The sequence below is a fragment of the Pecten maximus genome, chromosome 7, assembly GCF_902652985.1.
Source record: "Pecten maximus chromosome 7, xPecMax1.1, whole genome shotgun sequence".
Taxonomy (NCBI): domain Eukaryota; kingdom Metazoa; phylum Mollusca; class Bivalvia; order Pectinida; family Pectinidae; genus Pecten; species Pecten maximus.
Window position 1 is genome coordinate 17,047,311 of NC_047021.1, and position 27,371 is coordinate 17,074,681.

At 33.9% G+C, this 27,371-nt stretch overlaps 2 protein-coding genes across 3 annotated transcripts in view; one reads left to right on the forward strand and one right to left on the reverse strand.

Moving 5' to 3' along the window:
* The window catches only part of LOC117331769 (ribitol-5-phosphate xylosyltransferase 1-like), a 151,426-nt gene extending 124,655 nt beyond the window's left edge, over window positions 1-26,771 (reverse strand). For both annotated transcript variants that reach the window (XR_004533648.1, XM_033890647.1), the window contains exon 1: window positions 26,590-26,771. Coding sequence is in view for 1 of the 2 variants with exons in the window: in XM_033890647.1 (XP_033746538.1) it covers window positions 26,590-26,740 (151 nt within the window). In the remaining variant the exon portion in view is untranslated. The remainder of the gene's footprint in view (window positions 1-26,589) is intronic.
* Window positions 26,772-26,940: 169 nt separating this feature from the next.
* LOC117331768 (THUMP domain-containing protein 3-like) overlaps window positions 26,941-27,371 on the forward strand; it is a 33,500-nt gene continuing 33,069 nt past the window's right edge. Inside the window, exon 1 of the mRNA XM_033890646.1 lies at window positions 26,941-27,254. Within this exon, the coding sequence (XP_033746537.1) occupies window positions 27,060-27,254 (195 nt within the window). The 5' untranslated portion in view covers window positions 26,941-27,059. The remainder of the gene's footprint in view (window positions 27,255-27,371) is intronic.

Consider the following 27,371-nt stretch of genomic DNA (forward strand, 5'->3'; position numbering starts at 1 on the left):
GGTCATTGATATAATAACTATATATCAATAGATTTTCAATATTTTTGCTCTACATATGATATCTCATTTTATCCATCATAGTACTCTTGTACAAGTCCATGATAAGGTTTTACCCACCTTGGGACCACTGTTACTATAAATAGATTTTCAATGTCCTTGCTCTACACAATTTCAACAGCTCCTTAAATTACCCACACCAATCATGGTTTTATAACCTCCACAGGTCAAAATTGAGGTCAGTAATATAGACATTAATTACTATCATAATCAATAGCTTTTCAACATCTTAGAATTGCTCTACTGACTTCATTACTATAGAGGTGATTATATCTATTTGTCCTGAAACTTCTTACACTATTGTTCTAGCTGTTACGTCAAACTTTAACTTACATTACTGTCATCTCTTGTTATGATATTTATTAGCAGTGTTTTCCTCAGTGGCATTGTGCTAAGACAATTGTTACTATCTTCTATAATGTATTGGTCAATGTTGATTGAATATAGCGAGGGGATTTTTATCACTTGACATGTATGTTGTGTTTGTTGATAACATTGGTTGGTGAGGATTAACTACGAGGAATATAATCCAGTTATCAACAAAATCTTCAATATTACATGTACCAATATTTACATTTGCTACGCATTTCCCCATTGACACAATGCTAAGAGGCAGTTTCCATCATACGCCTATAACACCCAGTGCCTCAGGCTATAACACCCAGTGGGTCCAATGTGACATTAAAAAGGCAAGAATTTTGTTTTGTTGGTTCAGTTTTTTTCAAAGTTGACGAAAATGGTAAGACAACGTATAAGTACTGAACAGTGGTTTAATGCTGCTACAGTTTTTGAATAATGCAGCATGGGAACCCTAACAGGTTAACGGGTTCCCATGGCAACCCTAACAGGTTAACGGGTTCCCATGGCAACCCTAACAGGTTAACGGGTTCCCATGGCATTTGCCCACCATACATCTTGCTGTCATATCAACATAGCAACATTAAAACCACTGTTCATTGCTTAAACATGCACAACGGCAGTATCAGAATCCTCGGCGTTATTTAACAGATACCATTAGTTTTGTCCGTCTTTATATCAATACACTAACTCTAATAATGCCTGTACAGAGTTCTCCCCGTGAAATATTTCAGTTGATCATGCGATTTTATCAGACTGCAATTCCCTTTCTCTGGCATTAACACTTCATAAAATAAAATGTCTACAACTCAATATATGTTTGCCACGGTTTTGCCAATATAACAGCCTCGACTAGTCGCCTGTTCAATATACATCAGGAAGGTTGTCCCACAGGAACCCCTAATGTATAATGCTTCAATGTTATATTTTGCAGGGATATACAAAGAAAATCGGAGTGTCAATGTAAACTGATAAAAAAAAAACCAGTATGACAGTAATTTTATATATCAGACAGCATCTACACTGCAGAAATTCAAGAGAGATTGGCTTATTGTGTCGGACTTTTGTCTGTGTAGAATAACAGGATATCACTTTTTTAATTAAAGATCACATTTAATTCTCCATGAAGTTAATAACTATGATTTTTCTCCATAAACATATAAGCTTTCTCCATCAAGATCACCTTTCTAAATAAAAATCACCTTTCTTCCATAAAGATTACCTTTCTCCATGAAAATCAACTTTCTTCTAAAAAGATCACCTTAAGCTTTCTTCCATAATTATATAAAGATCACCTTTCTTATCAAAGATCACCTTTCTCCATATAAAAGATCACTTTTCTTCCATAAAGATCACCTTTCTCCATATAAAGATCACCTTTCTTTCATAAAGATCACCTTAACTTTCTTTCATAAAGATCACCTTTTTAATTAAAGATCAACTTTCTTAAATTGAGAAACTCTATATTAATGTCTTTGCAGGTTACTTTTTGGCCTGATTTGATTGCAGGTTACTATTTGATCTTGAGAACCCTGAGTGTCACTTGGTCCTATACATTGAGAAACTTCAGGTTAATATGTCTTTGGCATTTTTGCCTTGTTAAATCATCCCCTGTTGAGTGTGTACATCTTTATTACATCATCACATAACAGGAGGCAGTTCTCACAAACAACCACTGACTCATCAAATATCTTTTTAAGTCTAAAGAAAAAAAAATTCTCAAAAAAATTCTCTTAAGACAAATTACTGAAGAAAATATACAAGATTCGATCAGATTGCAGCTGTTATCGTCTTCTTTTTTCTTGACATTATCTTTTACATATTCAAAAGATCACAGGTACCCGCAAGGATCATAGGTAATATACAAATGTATACATATGTTAAAATATATCTCCAAAAATATTTACAAAATCTTTACTTAATGAAGAATATTGTGGGTTTAAAAAAAACATCATTTATAATTGATCATGTACGTACATATATTATACTGGAGAAAAGAAAAAAATGCATAAATTTCCTCCTAAGAACACGTTAGAAAATGAAATATTTGTTCAACACCTTAGAAAATGAAATATTTGTTCAGACACCAGCTTAATTATATATATACTACAGCAGGGAGGATCTCCTTCCTCTACAATAAAACCTCCCCCAATTAAAACATAGCAATTGTCTGGCTTTGTAAGCGTCTTCAATCCAAATAATGTAACCAGATTAAGCTAGGCCAGATCTTTTCCATTTCAACAAGGACTTTGGGTTTAGACATTTTGATTTTGCCACTGACTATAAAAAGTCAGCCCACGTCAGCCCACCTCTAATATAACTAAACGTGTAGGTAGCAATTAAAGTGCATTGTCTTGATTAGATGTGCAGATATGGCCTAGAGACTTGGGATGTGTCAGTGTATGTGGTCAGGTATATGTTATGTTCGCCTTAAATGAGTCTAGATTCTCCCTGTATTGCTCAGATGGGAGGAATAGAGTAAAATTACAAACATGGTGAGCGTTTCACTGACACATTCACACATTTAATTTGTGGTTGAATGACTTGGTGGGGTTACTGTAATGGTTGTAGGAGTTTGATTCTCCCACAGAGTAAAATCCTACTTCTGGTTAACATTCTGAAACAAAACCTCGAGCTCACTGCCATTAGATACAGTGACCAGATCCTGGACTAACCACATATCCTTCCACTTCTTACCTCATATTCTTATAATTATGTCATAACCTCAATTTGTAGCAAGACACCATGCTCAGCCACATGTTGCCAGAGTCTCTCACCATTCCCACAACATGTCCAGCCTTTATGGCCCCCATATGACTGTACTTAGCACTTTGTGTAATATATGGGACCATTATGCTACAGCAACTTATACATGTGTCCCAATGAACATCATTGGGATGAGATGTGTATCACAACTGTCAGAACCCTCCAACTAACTCTACCTAATAGATTACAGCAATGGAACAATATTCCCTTAAAAGGAGTTAACATTCTAAAGAGTTCCATACATAAGAGAATCCATGCAGGAATTATTTGTACAAGAAATATAACCACAGCAGGTATATTTGTAATTGGGGAGCTTGCAATTGGAGTGACTTTAACTAGTATATAAATTACATCAGAAAGACTTTTCTTTACAGTATTGTAACGAGTATAGACATGTCTCTTAGTAAATATATATTGAAATCAAATTCCAAGCAATCATAAGTGATTAATTACATATAACTGCATAATTCAATTATATGTTTCTTTTGGTTCAAGTATGTAGTGTTATTTTTTTAATTTGCATGCAGTTTGAAAGTATAAGTTTTTGTCAAAATTTTTAACATACATTTATACATTTTCTGTTTTACTCGTATAAAAACAGGACACACTGTAGGTGTACTGTGTCTGGGAAAGATGTCCTGAATGACCCAGCTGCATGCTTATATAATCACTGTATTTATGTACATGTCCGTGTAATGAAGAGAATGTAATAGATAGATATAGGGGTTAAAACATTAATGGCCTGTTCTGACAAATTCATCACCAAACTATGTGTGAGAACTTTAATGTTGATGTGGAGGGAGGAATGATGTAATAGTCAAACTACATTGATGGCTACTCCATTTACAGAGAACTGCCTGGGGAGCTTACAACAGCTCAGAAATGGTAGCCTAGTCGTTATCTGTTGAACATACAATTAAATTGTTTTCCTTCTACCAGAAAGACACATTGTGTCTTGTTCATCAGTGTTTCTAAGTTGAGTATGATCATTTCTTACCCGGACGGCTTTTAGTAACTATTACATCAATACACAACCAGTTACAGCATTTGTCCATCTTGTCTACTAGAGTGAGTGGACAGAATTACAGACAGAAATCTATATATAGTTCCCCCCTGGTTTTACTAGTAGTATAGGGTGTGATATGGGAACAAGATGCTACAACGCATCACTATAAGCTTGGAGGAGTTATATGGCCTTATAAATATCACCTAAATTCTTATATGTATCAGTGGATTTGACCCATTGTGGCCCCCGGCCCATCAGTCCCCGGGGGTCAGTCAGGGTCATGAAATTCACAATTTTGGTAATTTAGCATCATAAGGCTCTATATTAAGACCAATAATCATCTATGAAGAGTATTTGATAATAGCGTATATGGGTTTTGAGATAATAGCGTATATGGGTCTTGAGAAGAAGATTTTTGAAATTTCAGGCAATTTAACCTATTTTGGCCCTGTCTATTGGCTCTGTCATACACGCCCCTGGGAATCAGTCGGGGCCAAATTGCAATATGTTCATACTATCAAACTGCCATATCCCACACTGATAAATTATGCTAACAAACTTTTGATTATTTCCACAGGCAATTCAACAAATGATGCTCAAAAATGTTATTTCACTAAATAAACTATAGTAAATAACATTTTACCCCCTCCCTAAGAGAACCCCTTTTTGTCCCGCCCCTGATGTGGGGACCATATAAATCACAATTTTGGTTGATCGTTAGCCATGGAATGTTTCTGCAACATTTCATTGAAATTTGTTCTGGGGGTTTCTGAGAATAGAAAAAAGGTAAACTGTTTAGGACAAAAGGCATTTGGAATTATTGATATAGGTCACTCAAGACTTCATCTCTGGTGATATACTCGAGTTAAAATTAAGTGGAACAGGAGCACAAATATAAACTCTGATATTGTTAGTTTAAACTGTTGATACTGAGCTATAGGTATTAATGTCAGAAAATTAGTGTTAATATTTGGTTTTCACTTTATGCTTATATCATATCACACTGTAGGAATGTAAGATCTTAAATGAAATTTCCTTTCATGAGATGAAACAATTAGAACTTTTTATTTTTGTAGTACTACATTTAGGTTACATATATTACTAACAGTAACCTATATATATATAGCTGAGGAAGGTCACAGTAAATCACCATATATTACTAACAGTAACCTATATAGCTGAGGAAGGTCACAGTAAATCACCATATATTACTAACAGTAACCTATAGCTGAGGAAGGTCACAGTAAATCACCATATATTACTAACAGTAACCTATATAGCTGAGGAAGGTCACAGTAAATCACCTTATATTACTAACAGTAACCTATATAGCTGAGGAAGGTCACAGTAAATCACCATATATTACTAACAGTAACCTATATAGCCGAGGAGGTCACAGTAAATCACCCTATATTACTAACAGTAACCTATAGCTGTCGAAGGTCACAGTAAATCACCATATATTACTAACAGTAACCTATAGCTGAGGAAGGTCACAATAAATCACCCTATATTACTAACAGTAACCTATAGCTGAGGGTCACAGTAAATCACCATATATTACTAACAGTAACCTATATAGCTGAGGAAGGTCACAGTAAATCACCATATATTACTAACAGTAACCTATAGCTGAGGAAGGTCACAGTAAATCACCATATATTACTAACAGTAACCTATAGCTGAGGAAGGTCACAGTAAATCACCATATATTACTAACAGTAACCTATATAGCTGAGGAAGGTCACGGTAAATCACCATATATTACTAACAGTAACCTATAGCTGAGAAGGTCACAGTAAATCACCATATATTACTAACAGTAACCTATATAGCTGAGGAAGGTCACAGTAAATCACCATATATTACTAACAGTAACCTATATAGCTGAGGAAGGTCACAGTTAATCACCATATATTACTAACAGTAACCTATAGCTGAGGAAGGTCACAGTAAATCACCATATATTACTAACAGTAACCTATAGCTGAGAAGGTCACAGTAAATCACCATATATATTACTAACAGTAACCTATATAGCTGAGGAAGGTCACAGTAAATCACCATATATTACTAACAGTAATCTATAGCTGAGGAAGGTCACAGTAAATCACCATATATTACTAACAGTAACCTATATAGCTGAGGAAGGTCACAGTAAATCACCATATATCACTAACAGAAACCTATAGCTGAGGAAGGTTACAGTAAATCACCATATATCACTAACAGTAACCTATAGCTGAGGAAGGTCACAGAAAATCACCATATATCACTAACAGTAACCTTAGATATAGCTGAGGAAGGTTACAGTAAATCACCATATATTACTAACAGTAACCTATATAGCTGAGGAAGGTCACAGTAAATCACCATATATTACTAACAGTAACCTATATAGCTGAGGAAGGTCACAGTAAATCACCATATATTACTAACAGTAACCTATAGCTGAGGAAGGTCACAGTAAATCACCATATATTACTAACAGTAACCTATATAGCTGAGGAAGGTCACAGTAAATCACCATATATTACTAACAGTAACCTATAGCTGAGGAAGGTCACAGTAAATCACCATATATTACTAACAGTAACCTATATAGCTGTCGAAGGTCACAGTAAATCACCATATATTACTAACAGTAACATCACTAACAGTAACCTATAGCTGAGGAAGGTCACAGTAAATCACAATCATTACAGGATGTATTTCGATGACGTATTATAATTATGATACAAAACAATAGCATGATAATTTACTTCACTGATATTTTTGTTTCCTCGCGATCGTGAACTATGGAATTTTGAGGTAGCTGTTCGTAATTTCGTAGTACATGTCAATACTGAATCTGTTTAAATGGTCCTATACATGTCTGTGAATATGTCCTATTTCTAATGCAAACATTTCTCACTGTTAAAGCTAGCTGTGTCAACAGTGACTATTTCTTTGTAAAGATGGATTGAACTTTTTTTAGCTTACCGTCCATAGGTACATGTATACGTATACGTGTGAGTATACATCAATCATAACAACCATACAGCCATTTAACTTATATTACCAACAACCGCACACACTCATAAATGTACATTTTATGTAAAAGAGAATTATCAATACCTGAGTTATGCAACAAGCTGGTCAGTTTACTTTTAAAAACATATTTTACTACATGTACTCAGAATTTTTAAGCATACATATACATATATACATGTACTATACAGAATAATTAACATATAATAAGAAATCAAAGATGCTTTCATTGATCAGTACATCACCGAATTCTTATATAATTAATTGTCAAAAAAAAAAAAAAAAGAATACTTAGATAGTATGGATATCTAATGAACACCAACAAATTAAAACACAATCCTAACTAGATTTGATTAAGATAAAAACACAGAATTTCCATCAAGGAAATGATCGTAGACATGTTATCGTTTTTGACAGTCGCTTTGATACGTATACCTATGTTTTCTCTTCATTTTCTTTTCACTTCCTTCTTTAACCGGTCATTTGAATTTGAACCATGTACATGACCTTTGAACTTTGGCGGTCAAGGTCAACGATTTGCATACCTTTTGTAGCTAGCTATAGTCATTAAAGCTATATATGTGCCAATTATCAAGTCTGTACGTGGTAGTGTATTGAAAGAAAAACATTTGAAATGTAATTATTATATTCTGAATTTTGGTGGGAAAAAGTTTTTCAAAGTGCCGTTTCTTTATTATTATTCGTGATTTGACGTTGAAACGTTGCACACATCTTCATAGGAAAATTTTCTTCTAAATATGATCAAAACCATTTTAAAAAGGATTTTTAATTTTTTATTTTTTATCAATTGACTTCTGTGATCTTGAACAAAGGTAAAGGTCAATGAAAAGCAATGAGTCTTGAAGGCAATCGTACATGGTATCAAAGTGCCAAATATCAAATCTGTATGTGTAAAGATATAGGAGTAGAAGGAAATTAACTGCATTTTGGGAGAAATTTGCCATTTAATTTCTGCACCATTTTTTTATTGCACTATCATAAAACTTGCTCATTTTGTCTCAGTGAATCATGTTCTTTCATATACAATGAAGGGGCCGCGGTGGCCGAGTGGTTAAGGTGTCCCGACACTTTAACACTAGCCCTCCACCTCTGGGTTGCGAGTTCGAAACCTACGTGGGGCAGTTGCCAGGTACTGACTGTAGGCCGGTGGTTTTTCTCCGGGTACTCCGGCTTTCCTCCACCTCCAAAACCTGGCACGTCCTTAAATGACCCTGGCTGTTAATAGGACGTTAAACAAAAACAAATTCAAAACCCAGTGTTCGAAAGTAAAGGTGGTCCGATGGCCCGAGGCTATAGAAAACCTGGCCGGTCTATGTAAAATTTCTAAATGTTGGCCCGATTGGCTATGAAAAGTCCTGACATACATTTTAATTCATGTTAACAACATTCCTACATTTTCTGACAAACGATCATATGAAATCAGAGTTTACAATCAAGGTGTTTTTACTGAGAATAGCGTGTTATTGGCTTCAAACATTTAAGTGAGTATGAACTTGATGATGCAATCTTTTGCGTGATGCAGTTATGCTACTTTAAACAATATATGTTTACAAAATAGGTCTATCGAAAAATGACTTGGGCTAAGGGATTTAAATTTTCTGTAGACCAATTGTCTAAGGAATTTTCATACATACTTTCAAACACTGAAAACCAAATCATATACAATGAAAAAAATATCAATTCTTATTTTCTTTATTTTTGACCATATTTGATCCCTTATGATCATGATCATGACTATTCTGGGATCTTGACCTTGATTTGTTTTCTGATAACATATATATATTACAAAGAAAAGTTAACCCCCAACCATTCACTACACCATGCACTGTGCTAACCTTTTTTGAAGCCACTCTTACATGCAGTTGTTGTGCCAAATATCAAATATGGAATTGAAGTCTAGCTGTATAGATGAACAATTTTTACTACATTTTTTACTTCATTTTTTCAATTTTGGCTGAAAAACTTTTTTTTTCAAAATGTCATTGTTCATCTGATGATAAAAAAGAAAAAAAAGTTACCTCAGACCATGATCTACATGACACACTGAACGCAAATGAAATAGAACGATCTTTGAAGAAGTTATGGTTGTTCGAAAAAAAATTTAAATTATATCTATGACCTTGCATGACCTTCGATTCGAATCACTAAAATGTTAAGGTGCACTTGCATTGACTGCAGCTTGCTGTTCTCTATCATGTGCTTTAAATATAAATGCTTTATCTGCTATTGTTTTTAAATGAAAGCGTTTACAAGACGGGTTAAGAATAATGATAACATGATTGCCACAAAACTTATTTTTCATGAATTTTATCACCCATTTAAAATAACTCTTTTATAGTGATAGAGAACTGTGTATATAATGTCAAGAACATACCGATATTTAACATTGCAGTCCATGGGGAGATCAGCGAGGAAGTCACATGGACAAATTGAGTTACAGAACTGTGTCGTAAATCACTGAGGACATTAGATGACAAATGAAATCCAAATACCAAATGACAATTTCCAGGTACTGACGACAACAACCATGCATACAGAAGTTATATTTGGAACATATATTTTGCCTCCTATAATTCTAGGGGGAAAAGGCTGGCAATTTAGGCAACTCACTCAATGACACTTTCATCTTCAGTGTACACAGTTCAGAACTGGTATATAGCCTACCCACCTAGTGCTAAATTTGTTATAAAATCAATTTGAAATAACTTGACAAATACCTAACTGGTAAATACGTATACTTCGAGAATTCCCTACCATTGTACAAGTTGACAGCACACAAGTACCTCTTGTCCTAGCTACAGATAGCGAAACAAGATGTGTAACCCATGGTAACTCACATTGTCATGATGGTAGAACAGTAACATTAACAAATTATCCATGAAAATGAAAAATAAACAAGAGACCAACAGGGCCTGAATTGCTCACATGGCTATAGCACTTAAAAGGAATAAATTGTAAATAATTATATTTCAAGCTTTCATGTTGACTTTATGCCAATGATGTGTGGGAAGAACATTCTTGAAATTTTGAATTGAAGTTTTGAAGGTCGCTGAAAAACCAGCTATCATAAGGTACCAGTGCTGGCATGAGGCCTTTTGGCCTTACGTATACGTATATATGTACTCTCGAGCAGAAGATTTTTGGAAGAAATTTTCTCAATATTATTCAATCACCTTGAAAAAAGTCAAGGTCAATTACCAGTATATGAAGAAAACTTATACCAATTTGTCCTAGATACCTATATAGCTACTGACAAATCAAAAAGACCCTGTGTCTTCTGGAACTTGTGAATAAGATTCTTCAGGTTTAACATATTTGAACCCTGTAACCTTGATAATAGGTCAAGGTCAATGGCACTAGAAATTTCGATAGCACTCCGGATCCATAGCAGGTACTTTTAACTAGCTGAAGATGAGTACCCAGGTCTTTTAGAACATGAGCAGAGGATTTGCAAAGGAACTTTCAACTATTTAATGGCTCCTATGACCTTGCATGAATATAGATATGTCCAGATCATTTTTATGAGGAAATTTTAATGTACTCTTCCCATGATTGCCTCCTGGCTAAATATCAGTATTCATGAAGGTTTTCTAGAAGAATTTAGTTAAAAGTTGAAGGACAGATGGATAATGGACTACCACATGCACTAGCTCCTGCCCCCATACCTTCTGTAAGCTCCCAGCTGGCACTAATAAAAGAGCTACACCATTGAAAACCAGGGAAACTGATCATGATAACAAAAGAACAATGCTCTCTTATACAAGCAAATAATCTTGATATGGAACAAATAGTATCTGAATTTCCAACGATTCTCAATAAAAAGCCAGAAAATTGCAGCCATTTTTCATGAATCCAAAAATAGAACTGCAATGCAGTCGTGTTAGTTGTACTGGTGTACTATGTAATATAACATACCAAATTTTACAAAAATTGAACAATTCAATACTTTCAATGATTTTTTTTTTTAAATGCCATTGCATGGAGTACAAATAAAAATTTATACAGGTATTTACATTTCTATCAATGAGAAATTACACCTCTAAATTGTCTGATCAGAAAATGGATTTCACCATGGTTTCTCATGTCAATTACCACACCCGTATTATCCACTTTTCATCCTAGGCCTATTCACTGGTTTACAATCTACATGACTCTGCTAACTGACAAAACCTAGCGATGGGCGGAGTCATGTGGTAAACCCGTAAATCTGACAATATCTGAATTTCAACCAATCAGAAGCCTCTAATGGGTGGCCATATATTGTGGACATTGAAATGTCCATTTTCTTTTTGTTTCATCTTGATTATGTCATAACTTATCCATTCAACTAATTTATATTTAGATGTGCTATTTAGAGAAAACTACATGACTCGGTCAATCAGAGGCTGTGGCGGGCCATCTTATAGTTTTGAGAAAAATGTTGGAGAAATTTTCAAGGCAGGAAAAATATAATTCAAATTGTATTGTAGTATGATAGCATATGCACATATAAAATTAAGTACAATAGTTGAACTTTGAAAATTTAGTGCTTGTGAAATCGAAGAGTTCCCCCTTTTTTAACATTCTATAGATCCCATTTCACTCCACCTATACCAGCTGTAGCCGACAGAGACACACAGTGTATGTGATATTGACTGTCAGTAACACCTGAAGATTCTATGGAAGAAATTAAACTTATGGAAATCCTGACAAAAAAAATTCTTTCTGGAATTCCAATCATCCTTGGTACAAGAATGGAGTTGTCTACACACTGCTACCCAACAGTCTGAGCTTAGCCCTAAATAGGCCTGAGGTGACATTTTAACAGTTTCCCAGACAAAATATCCTTTTCTTCTCCCAACAGACTGCCTAATCATTAAAACAATTCATGTACTTGTTGCAGACAATTTATTCCATAAAAACTTGCTAGAATGAAATTCCTTTCTCTCCATACCAGTCACATGTGTTTTATATGGCTGTAAGACTTACAGATTCTGTATTTACAGCAAAAAACTACCTCCTATATATAATTCATCCATTCGGAATTTATGCTACTGTACGTATTGTAGGAAATGGAAACACTGGTTGCGGTCCTTTTGATTTAACGGTATGACCTTTGTGGGTTTATTTGAAATGGAAGCCGACCTGAAAGTACATGTGTAACTATGAAGATTAAAAGATGTCCACATATCCAATATTATTTACATATAAAGAGGATGTTGAATGTTTTCCCATAGATCTTAACACATTACGAGAGCATGACAGAATATCGATATATTCCGTTATAGGATAGAAACATATGTTTATTTCATGGAAAACCATTCAATTTTTTATCTATTTCATTTCTTAAAGAGTAAAATGAGAAAAAAAATATATGCGTCCAAAAACCATGGGAATCAACAGCATAACTTGACATTGTACCGTGACATTGTACCCTGACATTGTACCCTGACATTGTACCCCGACATTGTACCCAGACATTGTACCCCGACATTGTACCCTGACATTGTACGTATATACCCCGACATTGTTCCCCGACATTGTACTCTGGCATTGTACCCCGACATTGTACCCTGACATTGTACCCCAACATTGTACCCTGACATTGTACCCCGACATTGTACCCTGGCATTGTACCCTGACATTGTACCCTGACATTGTGACATTCCCAACAAGACGACACCATTTCAACATTTTTCTGTTGTTGAATTACCTGATATGTTTTGCTTACAAAATTGTTGTGAAATGAGTGTTTTATCACAAGCTGCAATGTATGTTGCAGAAATGCAGCAAAGTTCCCAATCTTCTCCAGATCAGAACAAATAGATGACAAGAAAGTGGTCAATAAACACCATTAGCTTAATATTTACAGCATTCATATTATAATAATTTGCAAAAACATCTTATTAGGTACAATATTGCAAAATGCCAGTTAAATTGCAGGAAATGCGAGTTAAAATTTGGTCTATACTCACAAATTTTTGCTAGTTTGTTTCCCACAACCATCTGTTCATATTCATGATTCATGAGCATAAATAGTGAAAATATGAGTGGAAAATAGATACCAACATTAGAAATTATGATTTTATGACAAATTAAACCTTTCTGATAAGTGGTGTGATTCCTGTATGTTTTCTACTTTGCATTAAAATCAATGACATCACTGCTATAAAGTTTGTTAGTTCAAAATTTCATTTTGTTAGTGGAAATTTTAGGCACTCGCAATATGATAACCTTATATATATGATATAATTAGATAAGCTAGACATGCTGATATATCGACTTGGTATAGAGTGCCTTGTAATTACATTATTACTCCCCCTGTTTCTATATTGAGAGCCTCACATTATTCAGATACAACCTAATTCACAGGAAGGATTCAGTTGTACACGTAGATTAAAGCAGATACAAAATATATGGTACAGGTAATTATCGTCTGGGAACACCTGATTTGGCTCTGTGCTCTCAGATAGATCTCCGTTTTTTGTATCATTTCTTTTGCTTTATTTTGATTAATTGTCAGTTGTGTTGTCATTTTACATTTTTGTTATTTTTGAGGAAATAGAAAGCTTTTCACCACTTTAATTACACTTGGATTCTTACTTCCTAAAGAACCAAAATATGAATAGCTGGGGGAGGGGTTGGGGTGGGGGAGGAGAGGGGTTGGCACACACAATGTGAAGATCGACAAGCTTAAAGCCTCGTGTTTGGGAATTCAACAATCCCTCCCCCCACCCCCGACGGGTTGAGATCCCCCTATCTCACCCCAAAAGGGTTGAACTTTTTCCTAGCTGTGTGAACCATGGGATAACCCTGTGAAAAATGTGAGAAATATTATATACTCACAAACAACTTTAACTTTAATTGTGCTGTCTGTGCATGCATTCAGGAACATGTCTGATGATAATACAATTACTACCAGCACCCTATAATCCACCCATATAGATTCTACTATATCAACCAAAAATCCCTTTACTTCTATTCCAGATCCTAGACCTGTTTCTTATTGAATACTAGCAGACGATATACTCATCATACAAATATATGGTTCACTCAATACAATAAGGTACTGGCAGGCCTATAGCTATAGGTTTTACTTGCTGATAAGACACCTAATTATGAAAATCTAATTATCCGCTAATTCTGAACATGACCTTGTGACCTTAAGGATTGGTGGTACAGTACACACATTCATGTAGTAAAATAGGCTTGGGCATACATAGGCTCTAAACTTCCAACCATGAAAAATGAAACTTGTTATTGACTTTCCAAGTGATTTACACTTGGATTTCATTGGAGAAATATGTGCCAGAATTCTGGACTTATTTTACACCTGTGTTTCAATTGAAATTTTAAGAGAAATTATATACATTAAACTGATTGATTTTCAGTTAAATTCAATTCTGACAGTGACGGTGGAGGTCACAGGATCACAGGCCTAGGGACACCAGATGAATCTCACCTGCACCTTAAATTTGAAGGCATATAATGATCGATTTTTCGTGTCTTGTTTCAATTATTGCATTTACAAAACAACTTTCAAAAACATTGCATATAATGATTCCTTTCCACAGGTATATTTGAATGTCAATATTTTGTTCCTATTTTCTATGTAAATTTAGTTTTCCCCCAAAAAACTGAAATAAAATACCAACAACGATATACAGTACAGTATACACATTTACACTCCATCTCTCGATGGATCAGTGACTAACTTTTTTCTGTGTGAAAGGAAACAACTTACAGGATAAACATTTCTGTATCGATTTTTTATGTGTCCTTGTCAAGGACAAAATGCAGAGTTAAAACATCACGATTCAGTTTGTCATGCAAGAAAATAACACCATATCAACATGTCTGCAAACTTTCAAGATTTTGTAAGAAACTTACTAAATAACACACCCTGGACGGCCATATGTCACTGATATGGTATATCAACACGTGGAATATATATATATATAGTATGCCATGTATATAGTGTACTTTTAAAATGTATTAAAGGTATATAAAATCATTGTCATTTATGATGAAGGAAAAAGAAAATGTCTGTCAGATCAGTAATTCCATCATTTAAAAACAAATACTTTTCAAACTTTGGGCCCTTACTAAAGTAAACCTTTGGCAGCTAAAAGCATTGATAAATACATTATTTGTATGCCAATCAAAGCATCAACTTTAACACTGTCAGACAATTAAAACTATATAATTAATTAAACAATTAAGACAATCCAATCATTATGTTAAGTTGTCAGTTTCTCTGTTTCACTGGGGTAAAATAATTTTGATTTGGTCTTAAACTGTATATATAGTTTTATCATAGACATATCACATTTACGATCACTTACAACTTTATCAGAACAATACTGCATCAGTGGTAATCCCTTTAACTGTGAGATATCATTTTCATTAGCTAATATATAATATATATATAATGTCACAGAATTCAAAACTTGCAGCTATTTTTAATAATGATAAAATATTATTTAATTATTTTTTATACATCATTGTAATATGACTCTGACCCTTTCAGCTGTCACATATAAATATGTATGCCATTACTTTTTAAAGCATCATTTTTAAACAAGCTCCGGTTACTTAGGTGATGTAATAATGTACAGTTTTTGCAGTTGTTGTTCACTGTATTTGATGTTTGAATTAATTGTATATATATGCAACAGGAAATAGGTTTTTAATCTGCAGATAATTTACATTAAACAAAACATGTACAAGGTTCAAAAGAATTGTCAACATTCATTAAACATTGATCATTAACTTTCTAGCCTGAGGAACAAAGCTTTAGTTTCATACCACATGACCTCTTGTTCACCTTTTTACACCTGACAGGTAAAAATCAAACAAGTAACAAACAAGCTGCTCCTCCTACAGGTAATATACAGGTACAGTATATACGTACAGGTGATATGTTGTACTTGATGTTGAGGATGTGAACTAAAACTATGAAGGACCGTGGAGCCGTTACACCAGATAATATATTACACCTAAAGTGTGTAGATCAGATTTTAAATTGTGTCTTTTGATCTTGGAGTAACGACACGGTCAGCATCCATATGGATAATCAGGAAATTGGATCGTTAGATCTGCTAAAACCATCAAGTTTATAAACTCAAACATTTGCCAATTTTTTCTCTATTTTAGAATTTTAAACATGTATACCGTATTTCTTTTTCAAATTCAGGGGAATTAGCTCTGTCCATGTCTTACTTGAAACTGAGACCTCCAATTATGTAGAATAGAAATTAAAAACTGCACTGCTTGATGAAATTGAATACTGATATAATTTTCATACACGTCTAATAATCAACATCTGATTAGTTACGTCATCTTTACATATATATACAACCCCGACAAGGTTGCAGTCATTTTGTGAATTTTGTACCCATTAACATTGTATTATGTTTAATTGCTGTATTTCCTCCCAATAAATAATGCAGACACAGCCCCTATTATACCTGTACCTGTATAAGGGTATTAGACTATCAGGTGTAAAAGTTGTAAGTAAAATAAAATGGATTCACTTAAAAAAATCAATCAAGTATACATTTTACATCAACAGGGACTTTTAAAAATGTTAGTGACAAATGTCAGTGTGTGACACAATACCTATAGAATCAAAGGTCGCATTGTGTTCAACATGTTTTGACACCCTGGTCATAAAAATAGTAATTTATCAAATATCTCATGCTATATATAGCAGGGATATTTAGAAATCTCACTTTAAAGTGCTATGAATGGTATCGTGATCCTCCCCTTGTCGTCACGGACAATATCTATCTAAAGGCTAAAGAAGTGTGTTAGAAACAGGTATTGGACCTAATGTAGCGTGGTATTACATGTAACAGGTATAGGCGATTGTTTGTTACAATAGGACAGGTATATTAGGAGTATGATTTAGAACTGTGTCAGTCTGTGTACAAGTTCACTCAGGCATGGTTCACACTCAAATGCTTGAATTCACAATGAAAGATAACTCGCTTTTATACCCAAGTTTTTTTCCGACTATCTTTATCATATTTTTTGTCGACCACAAACAGAACACTGGTCCCATTTACAGCCTTCGTGAGTCACTTCCTTTATAAGGTGACTATCAACATCTATTAAAGTTATCCTTTTCAGAAAGTCATCTTAAATGTCTACAAGAAACTTATTCGTCAAATTGTCTATAAAATGTATCATATATATAGAACACAATATCATTTAAGACAACACTTTTTTATACCAGAAATGCAGGCAAATTTTCCCCGTGGTAACTGAAGACCGTGGTAACTGAAGACCGTCGAGCTGCATGATACATAAATGTCAGGTCCAGTGAATATCTGCATGCATAATTACAGTATACTCTGTAACATGATCGTTAGCCAGTTATTTATTCAGGTTCCTTATTTCTGAGGGCCCTGATGCATGAATTAGGTTTTGAATTGAATTTGCATTTTCTCCAGTTCTTAAATAATGCACCAGTATATGTACTGATTTATTGAAAACTTTAAAAGAAAATATTGCATTAAAAAGAAATGAAAAATCTACACTGAAAAAAAAACAGTTTTTTGATCACTTTAAATAGTTCTTCAATTGTTTAAAGCCACATACTCCCGAACAACCTAAAATTCTTGTTGCACACGTGTATTAATGGCAATCCAAGATGCTCATTCACGCTCTCCCAACATTAAAATGACCACTGGCATGGACGCTTGACCGGGGAGTCCTTGAGACATCAGTGTATAAAAATAACTCGCTGCATTTATATTTATAGCGAGATTTGTCAAGGAGCTGAGAATGAAGCTATAACAACGTGCACTTCACATAAACTACACACATGGCCGTTGTTTACATATCGAGCATACGTGAACTTTGCCTTATAATGCTTTCAATTAAACATATTAACAGAATATTCGCGAAATACCCAGGTAACTGAACAAAATAAACAAACATAGTTTACATTTAAATACTATAATTTTAAAATGTAGCAATATGCATACAAAACATCGATAAAATCTTAGATCGGTGAAGTTGACAATGTTCAAAAGCTTAAGTCTATAACCAGCAATCCAATAGATGTCCGGAAAAATCGGAATTCGAGTCTATTCCTTTTTCTTCTCTTGTTAATTAAGTTCCAACGAATCATTTCCTTTCCGAAGGAAATTCATACTTGGGTTTTACGGATTCCACACACTTTTGGTTTTTGTTTTTTGTAGAATCTGTCTGCGTTTTCGCAGTTCCACGCTTTGTATGAACTGTAAAACCCACTGTTGCATTGTGGGACTAATTTTCAGAGAAACTTGGTCCGGCAGCCAGTTATTATTTTTGGGAATTCCCTGTATACTTTCATAAATACACATTTTCTTTCGGTTTCTGATTCACGATAATCTGTTAGGTATATATGTATCAAGTCCGAAAACAGTAAAAAGCTGAAAATGTAAACATTGATATATGTTTCTTTGTGAGTTTGTGGCTTTAAGAGTCCATTTTTATACGACAGTTCCATATGTACATCCATACTGGTAAAATCATAAGCTCCTCATGACTAATAGTAATATCTCACTCTATACATAAACGCATACTTTAAACATATAACATAATGTCATACTGGTCTTAATTAGGGCAAGTTAGTCTGTTACTTACTGAGGATTATAAATCATAAGTTTTACATAATCCTATTTCTGTAGTTACATCTAGATCTATATACACATATTCAAATTCATTTAATTCGATTAATCTCTCTGAGTCTCATAATCTTGTGTCCATTCTTATAATTAGGTAATACCGCCCAATAGACCTCACAGCTGTCAACACCCTCGGTGGCAGACATATACATGTATATATATATATAATAAAGACTAAAGTTATCTGGTCCGTGGTCAAAAATCAGAATTGTTGAATATTATTTACTCATAACACATTAAGATGTCCTGAAAGTATTCAAAACGTACAGAATTCTTCTCATCAAACTCAGTAATTGAAGCAGTACATCATAAATCTTAATAAATTCAAACTATCATATCAATAATATCCAGCAGGCAATATATTTGGTCTTACTACCGCATAATTATATCATCCAGCAGACAAAATACTATCTTACTACTGAATATGTCAGTATCCAAAGTTACCATAGACTTAATTCAAGTTTCCATTGACTTCAAGTTACCACAGACTAATTAAGTCATCGGTACCATTGACTTCAAGTTACCAAAGACTTATAAGTTACCATAGACTTAAGTATAGAATTAAAGTTACCATAGACTTACCTAAGTATAGACTTGAAGTAACCATAGACTTAAGTTACCATAGACTTCAAGTTACCACAGACTTAAGTATAGACTTATAGTTACCATTGACTTAAGTATACTCTTAATGTAAACATAGATTTATGAATAGACTTTGTTACCATAGATTTAAGTATAGACTTAAAGTTACTATATATATAGACTTAAGTAGACTTAGTTACAACAGACTTAAGTTACCATAGACTTAAGTATAGACTTAAAGTTACCATATAGACTTAAGTAGACTTAGTTACAACAGACTAAAGTTACCATAGACTTATAAGTATAGACTTAAAGTTACCATATAGACTTAAGTAGACTTAGTTACAACAGACTAAATAAAGTTACCATAGACTTATAAGTATAGACTTACAGTTACCATAGACTCAAAGTTATCAAAGACTAACTTTAGTAAGTTACAATAGAATTTAGTTGCCATAGACAATTGTCTGATTTCTCCTTTGTAAAAGCGTAATATTTCTTGGACAAAGTTATTCCTCAGCAACATTCGAAATGCACGACATAAATTTGCAGGTACATGACCTATCTGTTGATCTGAACAATGCACAACAGAATTTTGTGTGAAAGTTACTATAAACCATAACTTTTGTGTGATGGAATGGAAAACCGTAACTTTTTCAAGAAAAGTTATGAAAAACTATGACTTTATTTTTAAAAGTATGAATAATAAATGCTCCCTGAATGTGTGGAAGCTAAAAGAGATGGATATTCACAACTTTTAACAAAGTGATGGTAAACCATAACTTGACCCACATGGTAAAAGTGATGGTTAGCCATACTTTTTGAAAAGTTATAATTATGGTTTACCATAAACTCCCAGACTGATAGACATAAAATTACCTTTGACTTAAAGTTGATATAGTATAGACATAAATTTATCATAGATTTAAAGTTACCAAAGAAGTCTAATAACACATGGAAATGTTATCTACCTCTGTTTACTGGCATTAATCCGTGTAGATAAAATGGCTTGAAAACCTGCTGGTCTTACACTCTATATGCCTAACAACACCAACATGTACATGATGATTAACCTGTATTTAGGCTAAGGTCTTCCGTGAAAGGCAAAGAATTTCAATTATCCATATATATGTATACTGTAGATCACTTTAGCATGCCTACAAAAAAAAGTTACAGTTATTTGAAGAGTTACACATTCAATAATTGAACATTTTAATCTGGCATATCCATGTATATCTAAAAGACAGTACTTATATAGTCTAAAATACTGCTACCTATAGAACACTAAACATTCTGAAGCTTTTGATCAGTATACATATATATATATAGGCTATTGATTCCCGGACATTTTAATTACATAATTATAGTCAAATGAATTTAGGATCAACCAAACTGTTTGACAACTCAAGCATATTCTTGGATGGTTATTTAAGTCCAAACAAATTTTATATTATATGATATAATGTTCAAGGTATATATACATAAAAAAGGTTTAATATATACGCCTGGTATGAAGAATGCATCACGATGATCAGACATCATAATGCTTCAAAAACACTTTTGCAAACATGACTCTCCTCCAAAACTTTTTCAAAAGACTTAGCTTCTTAGTGAGAAACAAAATCTATGTTCTTTAATTATATAATACTGCTTTTCATAGGAGTTAAGGGTTGTATCAGAAGGAGGATACTGAGGGTCGTAATTATAAACTAGCTCAGTTTCCTGACTTTAAGCTACCTCAAACACAAATGCCTCATTATTTTGGTCTATTTTCAAGATCTTGGCCATCCCTGGCCATTAAACTCTTACCAAATTAACTTCTGCACACAGTTCACCTGTTTGATGTATCATTGCAGCTCTTTAAGATCGACCGTAAAGTGGAATTCTAACAGGATTGGCCCATTGTAACCAATTGCAAACATTTCACAAACTAGTCGTGTCTACGTCAGAGTTAACGTTACTGCATGACTCTAAATTAGACTGGATTATTTAGTCATAAATGGTATATGTCATCATTACTTTAATAAAGGTCTTTCACTATACCCACCTGTGTCCAAGATATACTTATCTAATTATATATATATCTATATAATGTCTCAATCATGTTCTAAAATATATATTTTATTAGTATAGTGTATAGGTACAATTTCAGGAACTGTACTTCCGAGTCAGATATGTATAATTAAACTATTTAATTGCCATGCTGATACAGTGAAAGAATTATACAAAATAATTATGTTAAGTACACCATCTGAACTTTGACTCTCGATAGACTCGAAAATGATTTTCTTCTAATGAATCATTTGAAAACAAAAAGAAATTTAGAAGAAAAAAAAACCTGATTGAATGACCAAAGTTTACAGATATTTGCATGAAAAACATTTCATTCAAATATGATGTGACATAAAAGCAAATGACAAAACCCAAAATCTAGACAATCTGACACATACAGGTTATAATGAAATAATTGTTGAAGAAAGGCCTATAACTCTGGATATAGATAGTACTGCCTGCATGGCTCCAGTAGTGTCTGACTGACCCTCATTAATAGACTTAGTCAGTTAAAACATCACTTTTTAATGTCCAAAGAGGTTATAAACTTGTATAAGTATATATGCAAAATCTTATCAATTATAGAGAATCATATCTGATCATATCAAAAATACTTCAGACAGATCTAGACCAGAAAGAATGAGTCAAAAGGTAATTCAATGAAAATTATGTATATTTTACTTTAGAGAGACTTATGCAAGTCTAGCTTGCAGTGCAGTTTCTATCATAGCTACAATGTATAGGTAAATCAGACCATTCCATTCAACAGGTACTGATGGCCATTCACAACTAACAGGCTATAATAGTATCTAGCATATATACAGGTGAGTGTATAAGTAACATATTTACAGGTAAGTAAATCATCACATAATCAACAGGGTACCTATAATGGTATGTAAATCTCAATTAACAAGCACCTGTCTATAGAACTGATAAATCAACCAGGTGGTGCTGGGAATTCTGGACAAGCTAAATCAGGTTACTGTGAATTCTGGACAAGCTAAATCAGGTTACTGTGAATTTCCCTTGTCTTTCTGTATCAACAACTACACTATTTCTCCAGCATCCCGATACTGCTGGGGCCAGGTAGATCACAATTAGGTAATGGATGATCAGCTGGGATATTATAATTCATCTAATATTGTTACCTTGTCTAATAAGTGTAACATTGCCTTGGGGATAAAACTAGTTGATTAACAAGCATACACATCCAATTAGAGAGCTATTGGCTCATAATTATACAGCTAGGAAGCAGTGCTTTGATTGTTATGACTGATTAATTCACACAGTAACACTATAGAAAGTCAGACACAATATAGCTAGGAAATAATTGCATTTCCACTGACAATTGTATTATGATTTTCAGTTACAACCCTTTATAGTTTAAGTTTCCATAAACATAAGAATTCTCTGGCATATTCAAATTCACTGCCAGCTAGCTTAATATTATGACATATAATCACATACCTAATTATGTCTGATACTACAGGTGTACATGTAAAAAATATAATTTCATTGAAAACCTACAGATTGACCAACTTCTATCCAACAATTAGCACAGCTAGTACATGTACAGTTAACTATATATGACTCACACAGTACATGTACAGTTAACTATATAACTCACACAGTACATGTACAGTTAACTATATAGCTCACACAGTACAAGTACAGTTAACTATATATAACTCACACAGTACATGTACAGTTAACTATATATAACTCACACAGTACAAGTACAGTTAACTATATAACTCACACAGTACAAGTACAGTTAACTATAGCTCACACAGTACAAGTACAGTTAACTATAGCTCACACAGTACATGTACAGTTAACTATATAGCTCACACAGTACATGTACAGTTAACTATATATAACTCACACAGTACATGTACAGTTAACTATAGCTCACACAGTACAAGTACAGTTAACTATAGCTCACACAGTACAAGTACAGTTAACTATATATAGCTCACACAGTACAAGTACAGTTAACTATATATAACTCACACAGTACAAGTACAGTTAACTATATATAACTCACACGGTACATGTACAGTTAACTATAGCTCACACAGTACAAGTACAGTTAACTACATATAGCTCACACAGTACATGTACAGTTAACTATATAGCTCACAGAGTACATGTACAGTTAACTATATATAACTCACACAGTACATGTACAGTTAACTATATATAACTAACACAGTACATGTACAGTTAACTATATAACTCACACAGTACATGTACAGTTAACTATATAACTCACACAGTACATGTACAGTTAACTATAGCTCACACAGTACAAGTACAGTTAACTACATATAGCTCACACAGTACATGTACAGTTAACTATATAGCTCACACAGTACAAGTACAGTTAACTATATAACTCACACAGTACATGTACAGTTAACTATATAATTCACACAGTACATGTACAGTTAACTATATAACTCACACAGTACATGTACAGTTAACTATAGCTCACACAGTACAAGTACAGTTAACTGTCTTTACAAAGAAGTCCATCCCATGTCTTTAATGATTACAAAATCATTAACAGTATTTTATTGTTTAAACTTACAATTAATGATTCATTCATCCATTGATCAACCTGATGCTGGATACTGGGTAGTGAAAGAACGATAATCAAAGAAAACATGTGAATCACTAGGTCTGCATCAAAGGAGATCAAGACATACATTCAAACAAGCTACTATAAAGCACAGCCAGATAACTGAGCCAATATGTCCAATCAGAGATGAGCAGGCAGCAAAAATACTCGTCTAAATCCTGAAATCTCACTATGGACTGTAATATTCATAAATAGATCAGTGTGTGCACTTTTTAAGTATTATATATACTGTATAGCCATTAGTTAATAACATTACCTGTTTGAATTTTTTTTTTAAAGTATTGATTCCTGGTAATTTCAGTTTCTATATACTTCTTTAAATTTGGTATACATCAATTAAATTCAAAAAATGTTTTGTAGGTTTCATATCATTTTTTTTAAATGTTATTATTTTTCTTTTAATGATATTATTCAATATACTTTATACTTACATGTAAATCAAACGGCTGAATTATAATATACATAACCTGAAAGTTTTTAACTCCTTTGTAAGGATAATAATTCAACAACATGTACAAAGGTCTGGAGTTATAACTTATATAATACCAGTAAAGATGTAGACACATACCTCAGGTACATCAGTAATGGTGGATTCTTTTTTTTCATAAAAACATATATATATATAGAGGTTACACAACCAGTGGTTGTTGGATATGGAATTTATTTCACACGAGTAAGTTATTTTTTTAAAGTTACAAAAGACACGAGCTTTAGCGAGTGTTTTTTGCAGCTTTTAAAAAATAACTTACGAGTGTGAAATAAATTCCATATCCAACAATTTCGAGTCGTGTGACCTGTTTCTACCACAATAATATTGGTTTGAATCAAAGGGAAACGTGGCCAAGTATAATTTCGCGTATGCAAATAAAGTGTACCGGTGACGTCCGGGACCCGGTGATGTGACGTCATTAGATTATTTATGATGTCAATAACAATTGCAGCTTGGGTCAAAGTTCACCGTGTTAGCCAATCAAAATGCGTACAGAGTTTATACCACGTGTGGTATAAACAGATTGTTAATCAACAGCTGTAATGATTAACTGATGGTCTGAGAGTTGAATAACACAGGGTATTGTGGTAGAAAGCAGTGTTACTTTATTTCTTAACAGCATGTTATACTCTCAGAATAGTATTATAACTTTTGCAAGCAGATTAAAGAATTAAATGAATAGGTCGAAACACAATGATAGATTTAAACAGTAGATGATAGCTAGAATGGACAGTTATTACCTAAATTAATTAACATAAATTGATTTCTAAAGCAATCCCAATGTCACTGTGAACATTATACCAACCAATCAAATGAACCCAGATGGTTTTGGTCAGATAAAATTTCTGACCATTTATGTCTAATGTTAGGTCAAATTACCAGCTGTCTAGACTCTATACACTATAGACTTCTATACAAGTTTCTGGTGGCCAATGCCTGCAGTAGGACTTAGATCGTGGTGGTTTAACACTGATGCCAATAGCCTCGAGCTCCCTGCCATTTCCAGATAGATCATGGTCCTCCTGTATATTTTACACTTCGTGAAAAATGGCAGTCTGGGATATTCTTTCCATTCTAATTTTTTTATTTTCTTCAAAAACTTCAACACAACTCGGTAAATTCTAAGTACAGATAATAGAAAATCATCACTATTTGATGTAGTTTGAAACCTAAAGAAGAAGTTTTCAGGTTATACCATACTATATCACATACTACTGGTTATACCACACTATTTTATTTACTGATGCTTATACCACACTATATCACTTACTGCTGGTTATACCACACTATATCACATACTGATGGTTATACCACACTATATCACTTACTGCTGGTTATACCACACTATATCACTTACTGCTGGTTATACCACACTTTCATTTACTGATGGTTAGTAAATGAAATTGTGTGGTATAACCATCAGTAAATAAAATAGTGTGGTATTATTTAGTTAGGTTGGCTTATCATGTAAAATTTTACTCTCCTGCAGTTAGGCTTAGTGTAGAATTGCTATATGTCTTAAAGATATTATTTTTACCCGTAACTATTCAGATAAAATCCACATAAAAATCTGTCCTGATTTCAAGATGACAATGCTTTATGCGTGCATATGTTACATAATGATACAGGTGGTCGGTTCTGCTGTCATAGACACCAGTGTGGACACAGATGAACCGCGATCATGACGTGAGATAGCATTGTTTACATTACACAAAAGGTCAAATAGTTCTGACACGAGTCACCAGGGTCAACACGGTCCGATACTATATGCAAGATAACGCACGGACTGGAGAGAACAACTTTAAAACGTAAACTTACTCAACGAAAACTAAACACTAGAATTGTTGTCAGCTTATCTACAAAACAATGTCTACGTTTTCTTTCCATTTAACAGATTAATCTTGTAAACATGTGCTTGTGTACTTACCAGTAAGTTCTCTGATGCGTTGTAGGTCATATCGAGATTTGCTCAAAATCCTCCTTCGTATCAACAGGTAACCGGTGTAACAGGACACAATAAAATAGATCCCTAAAATTCCGAAAGCGATCTTTCGCCAGTTTCGGAAATAAAGCCTCATGTCGGTACCTCCATGGGTCACGAACTGTCACCTCCGAATTCTTGACAAGAAAACGAATACACACAAGGCTTAAATCCTGGTTACACTTGTCGTTTTTTATCCTCAGACTGTTGATATTACCGTGAGCTGACCGATATAATAACAGTCAGCGTGGTTTAGCAACACCTGCTGAAATATCGACCAGTGGAGAATGTGGCCCTCTCGGATCAGCACGTTGTGTGTGTGCACTGAGCGACTGAAAGCTGGGATTTCCCCCCGGAAATAAACTCGTGTGTATATATTTCTAGAGACTGTCATGTGACCAAAAACGAGATTCAAAATGGCGGCACCCATGGAAAACGTGGCCGGTGAAATGTCAGCAGACGAAAAGGAACTATTCTGTCGGATTGAAGCAACTGTACCAACTGGATTTGAGACTACAGCAAAACTTGAAGCTCTTGAAGTATTCAAGACTGAAGTTAAAGTTGCAAGAGGTCATATAGTCGTCAAGGTTCCGATTAAGGATGTCAAAAAGGTAAGCGATGCTTACACGTTAAACATCTTCTGGCATATATTATATAGGCCTAAATCAACGGGGAGGAGGAACGCATTAACTTTATAGTCACAGTGGAGACGAGACAAAAGTTCTCCT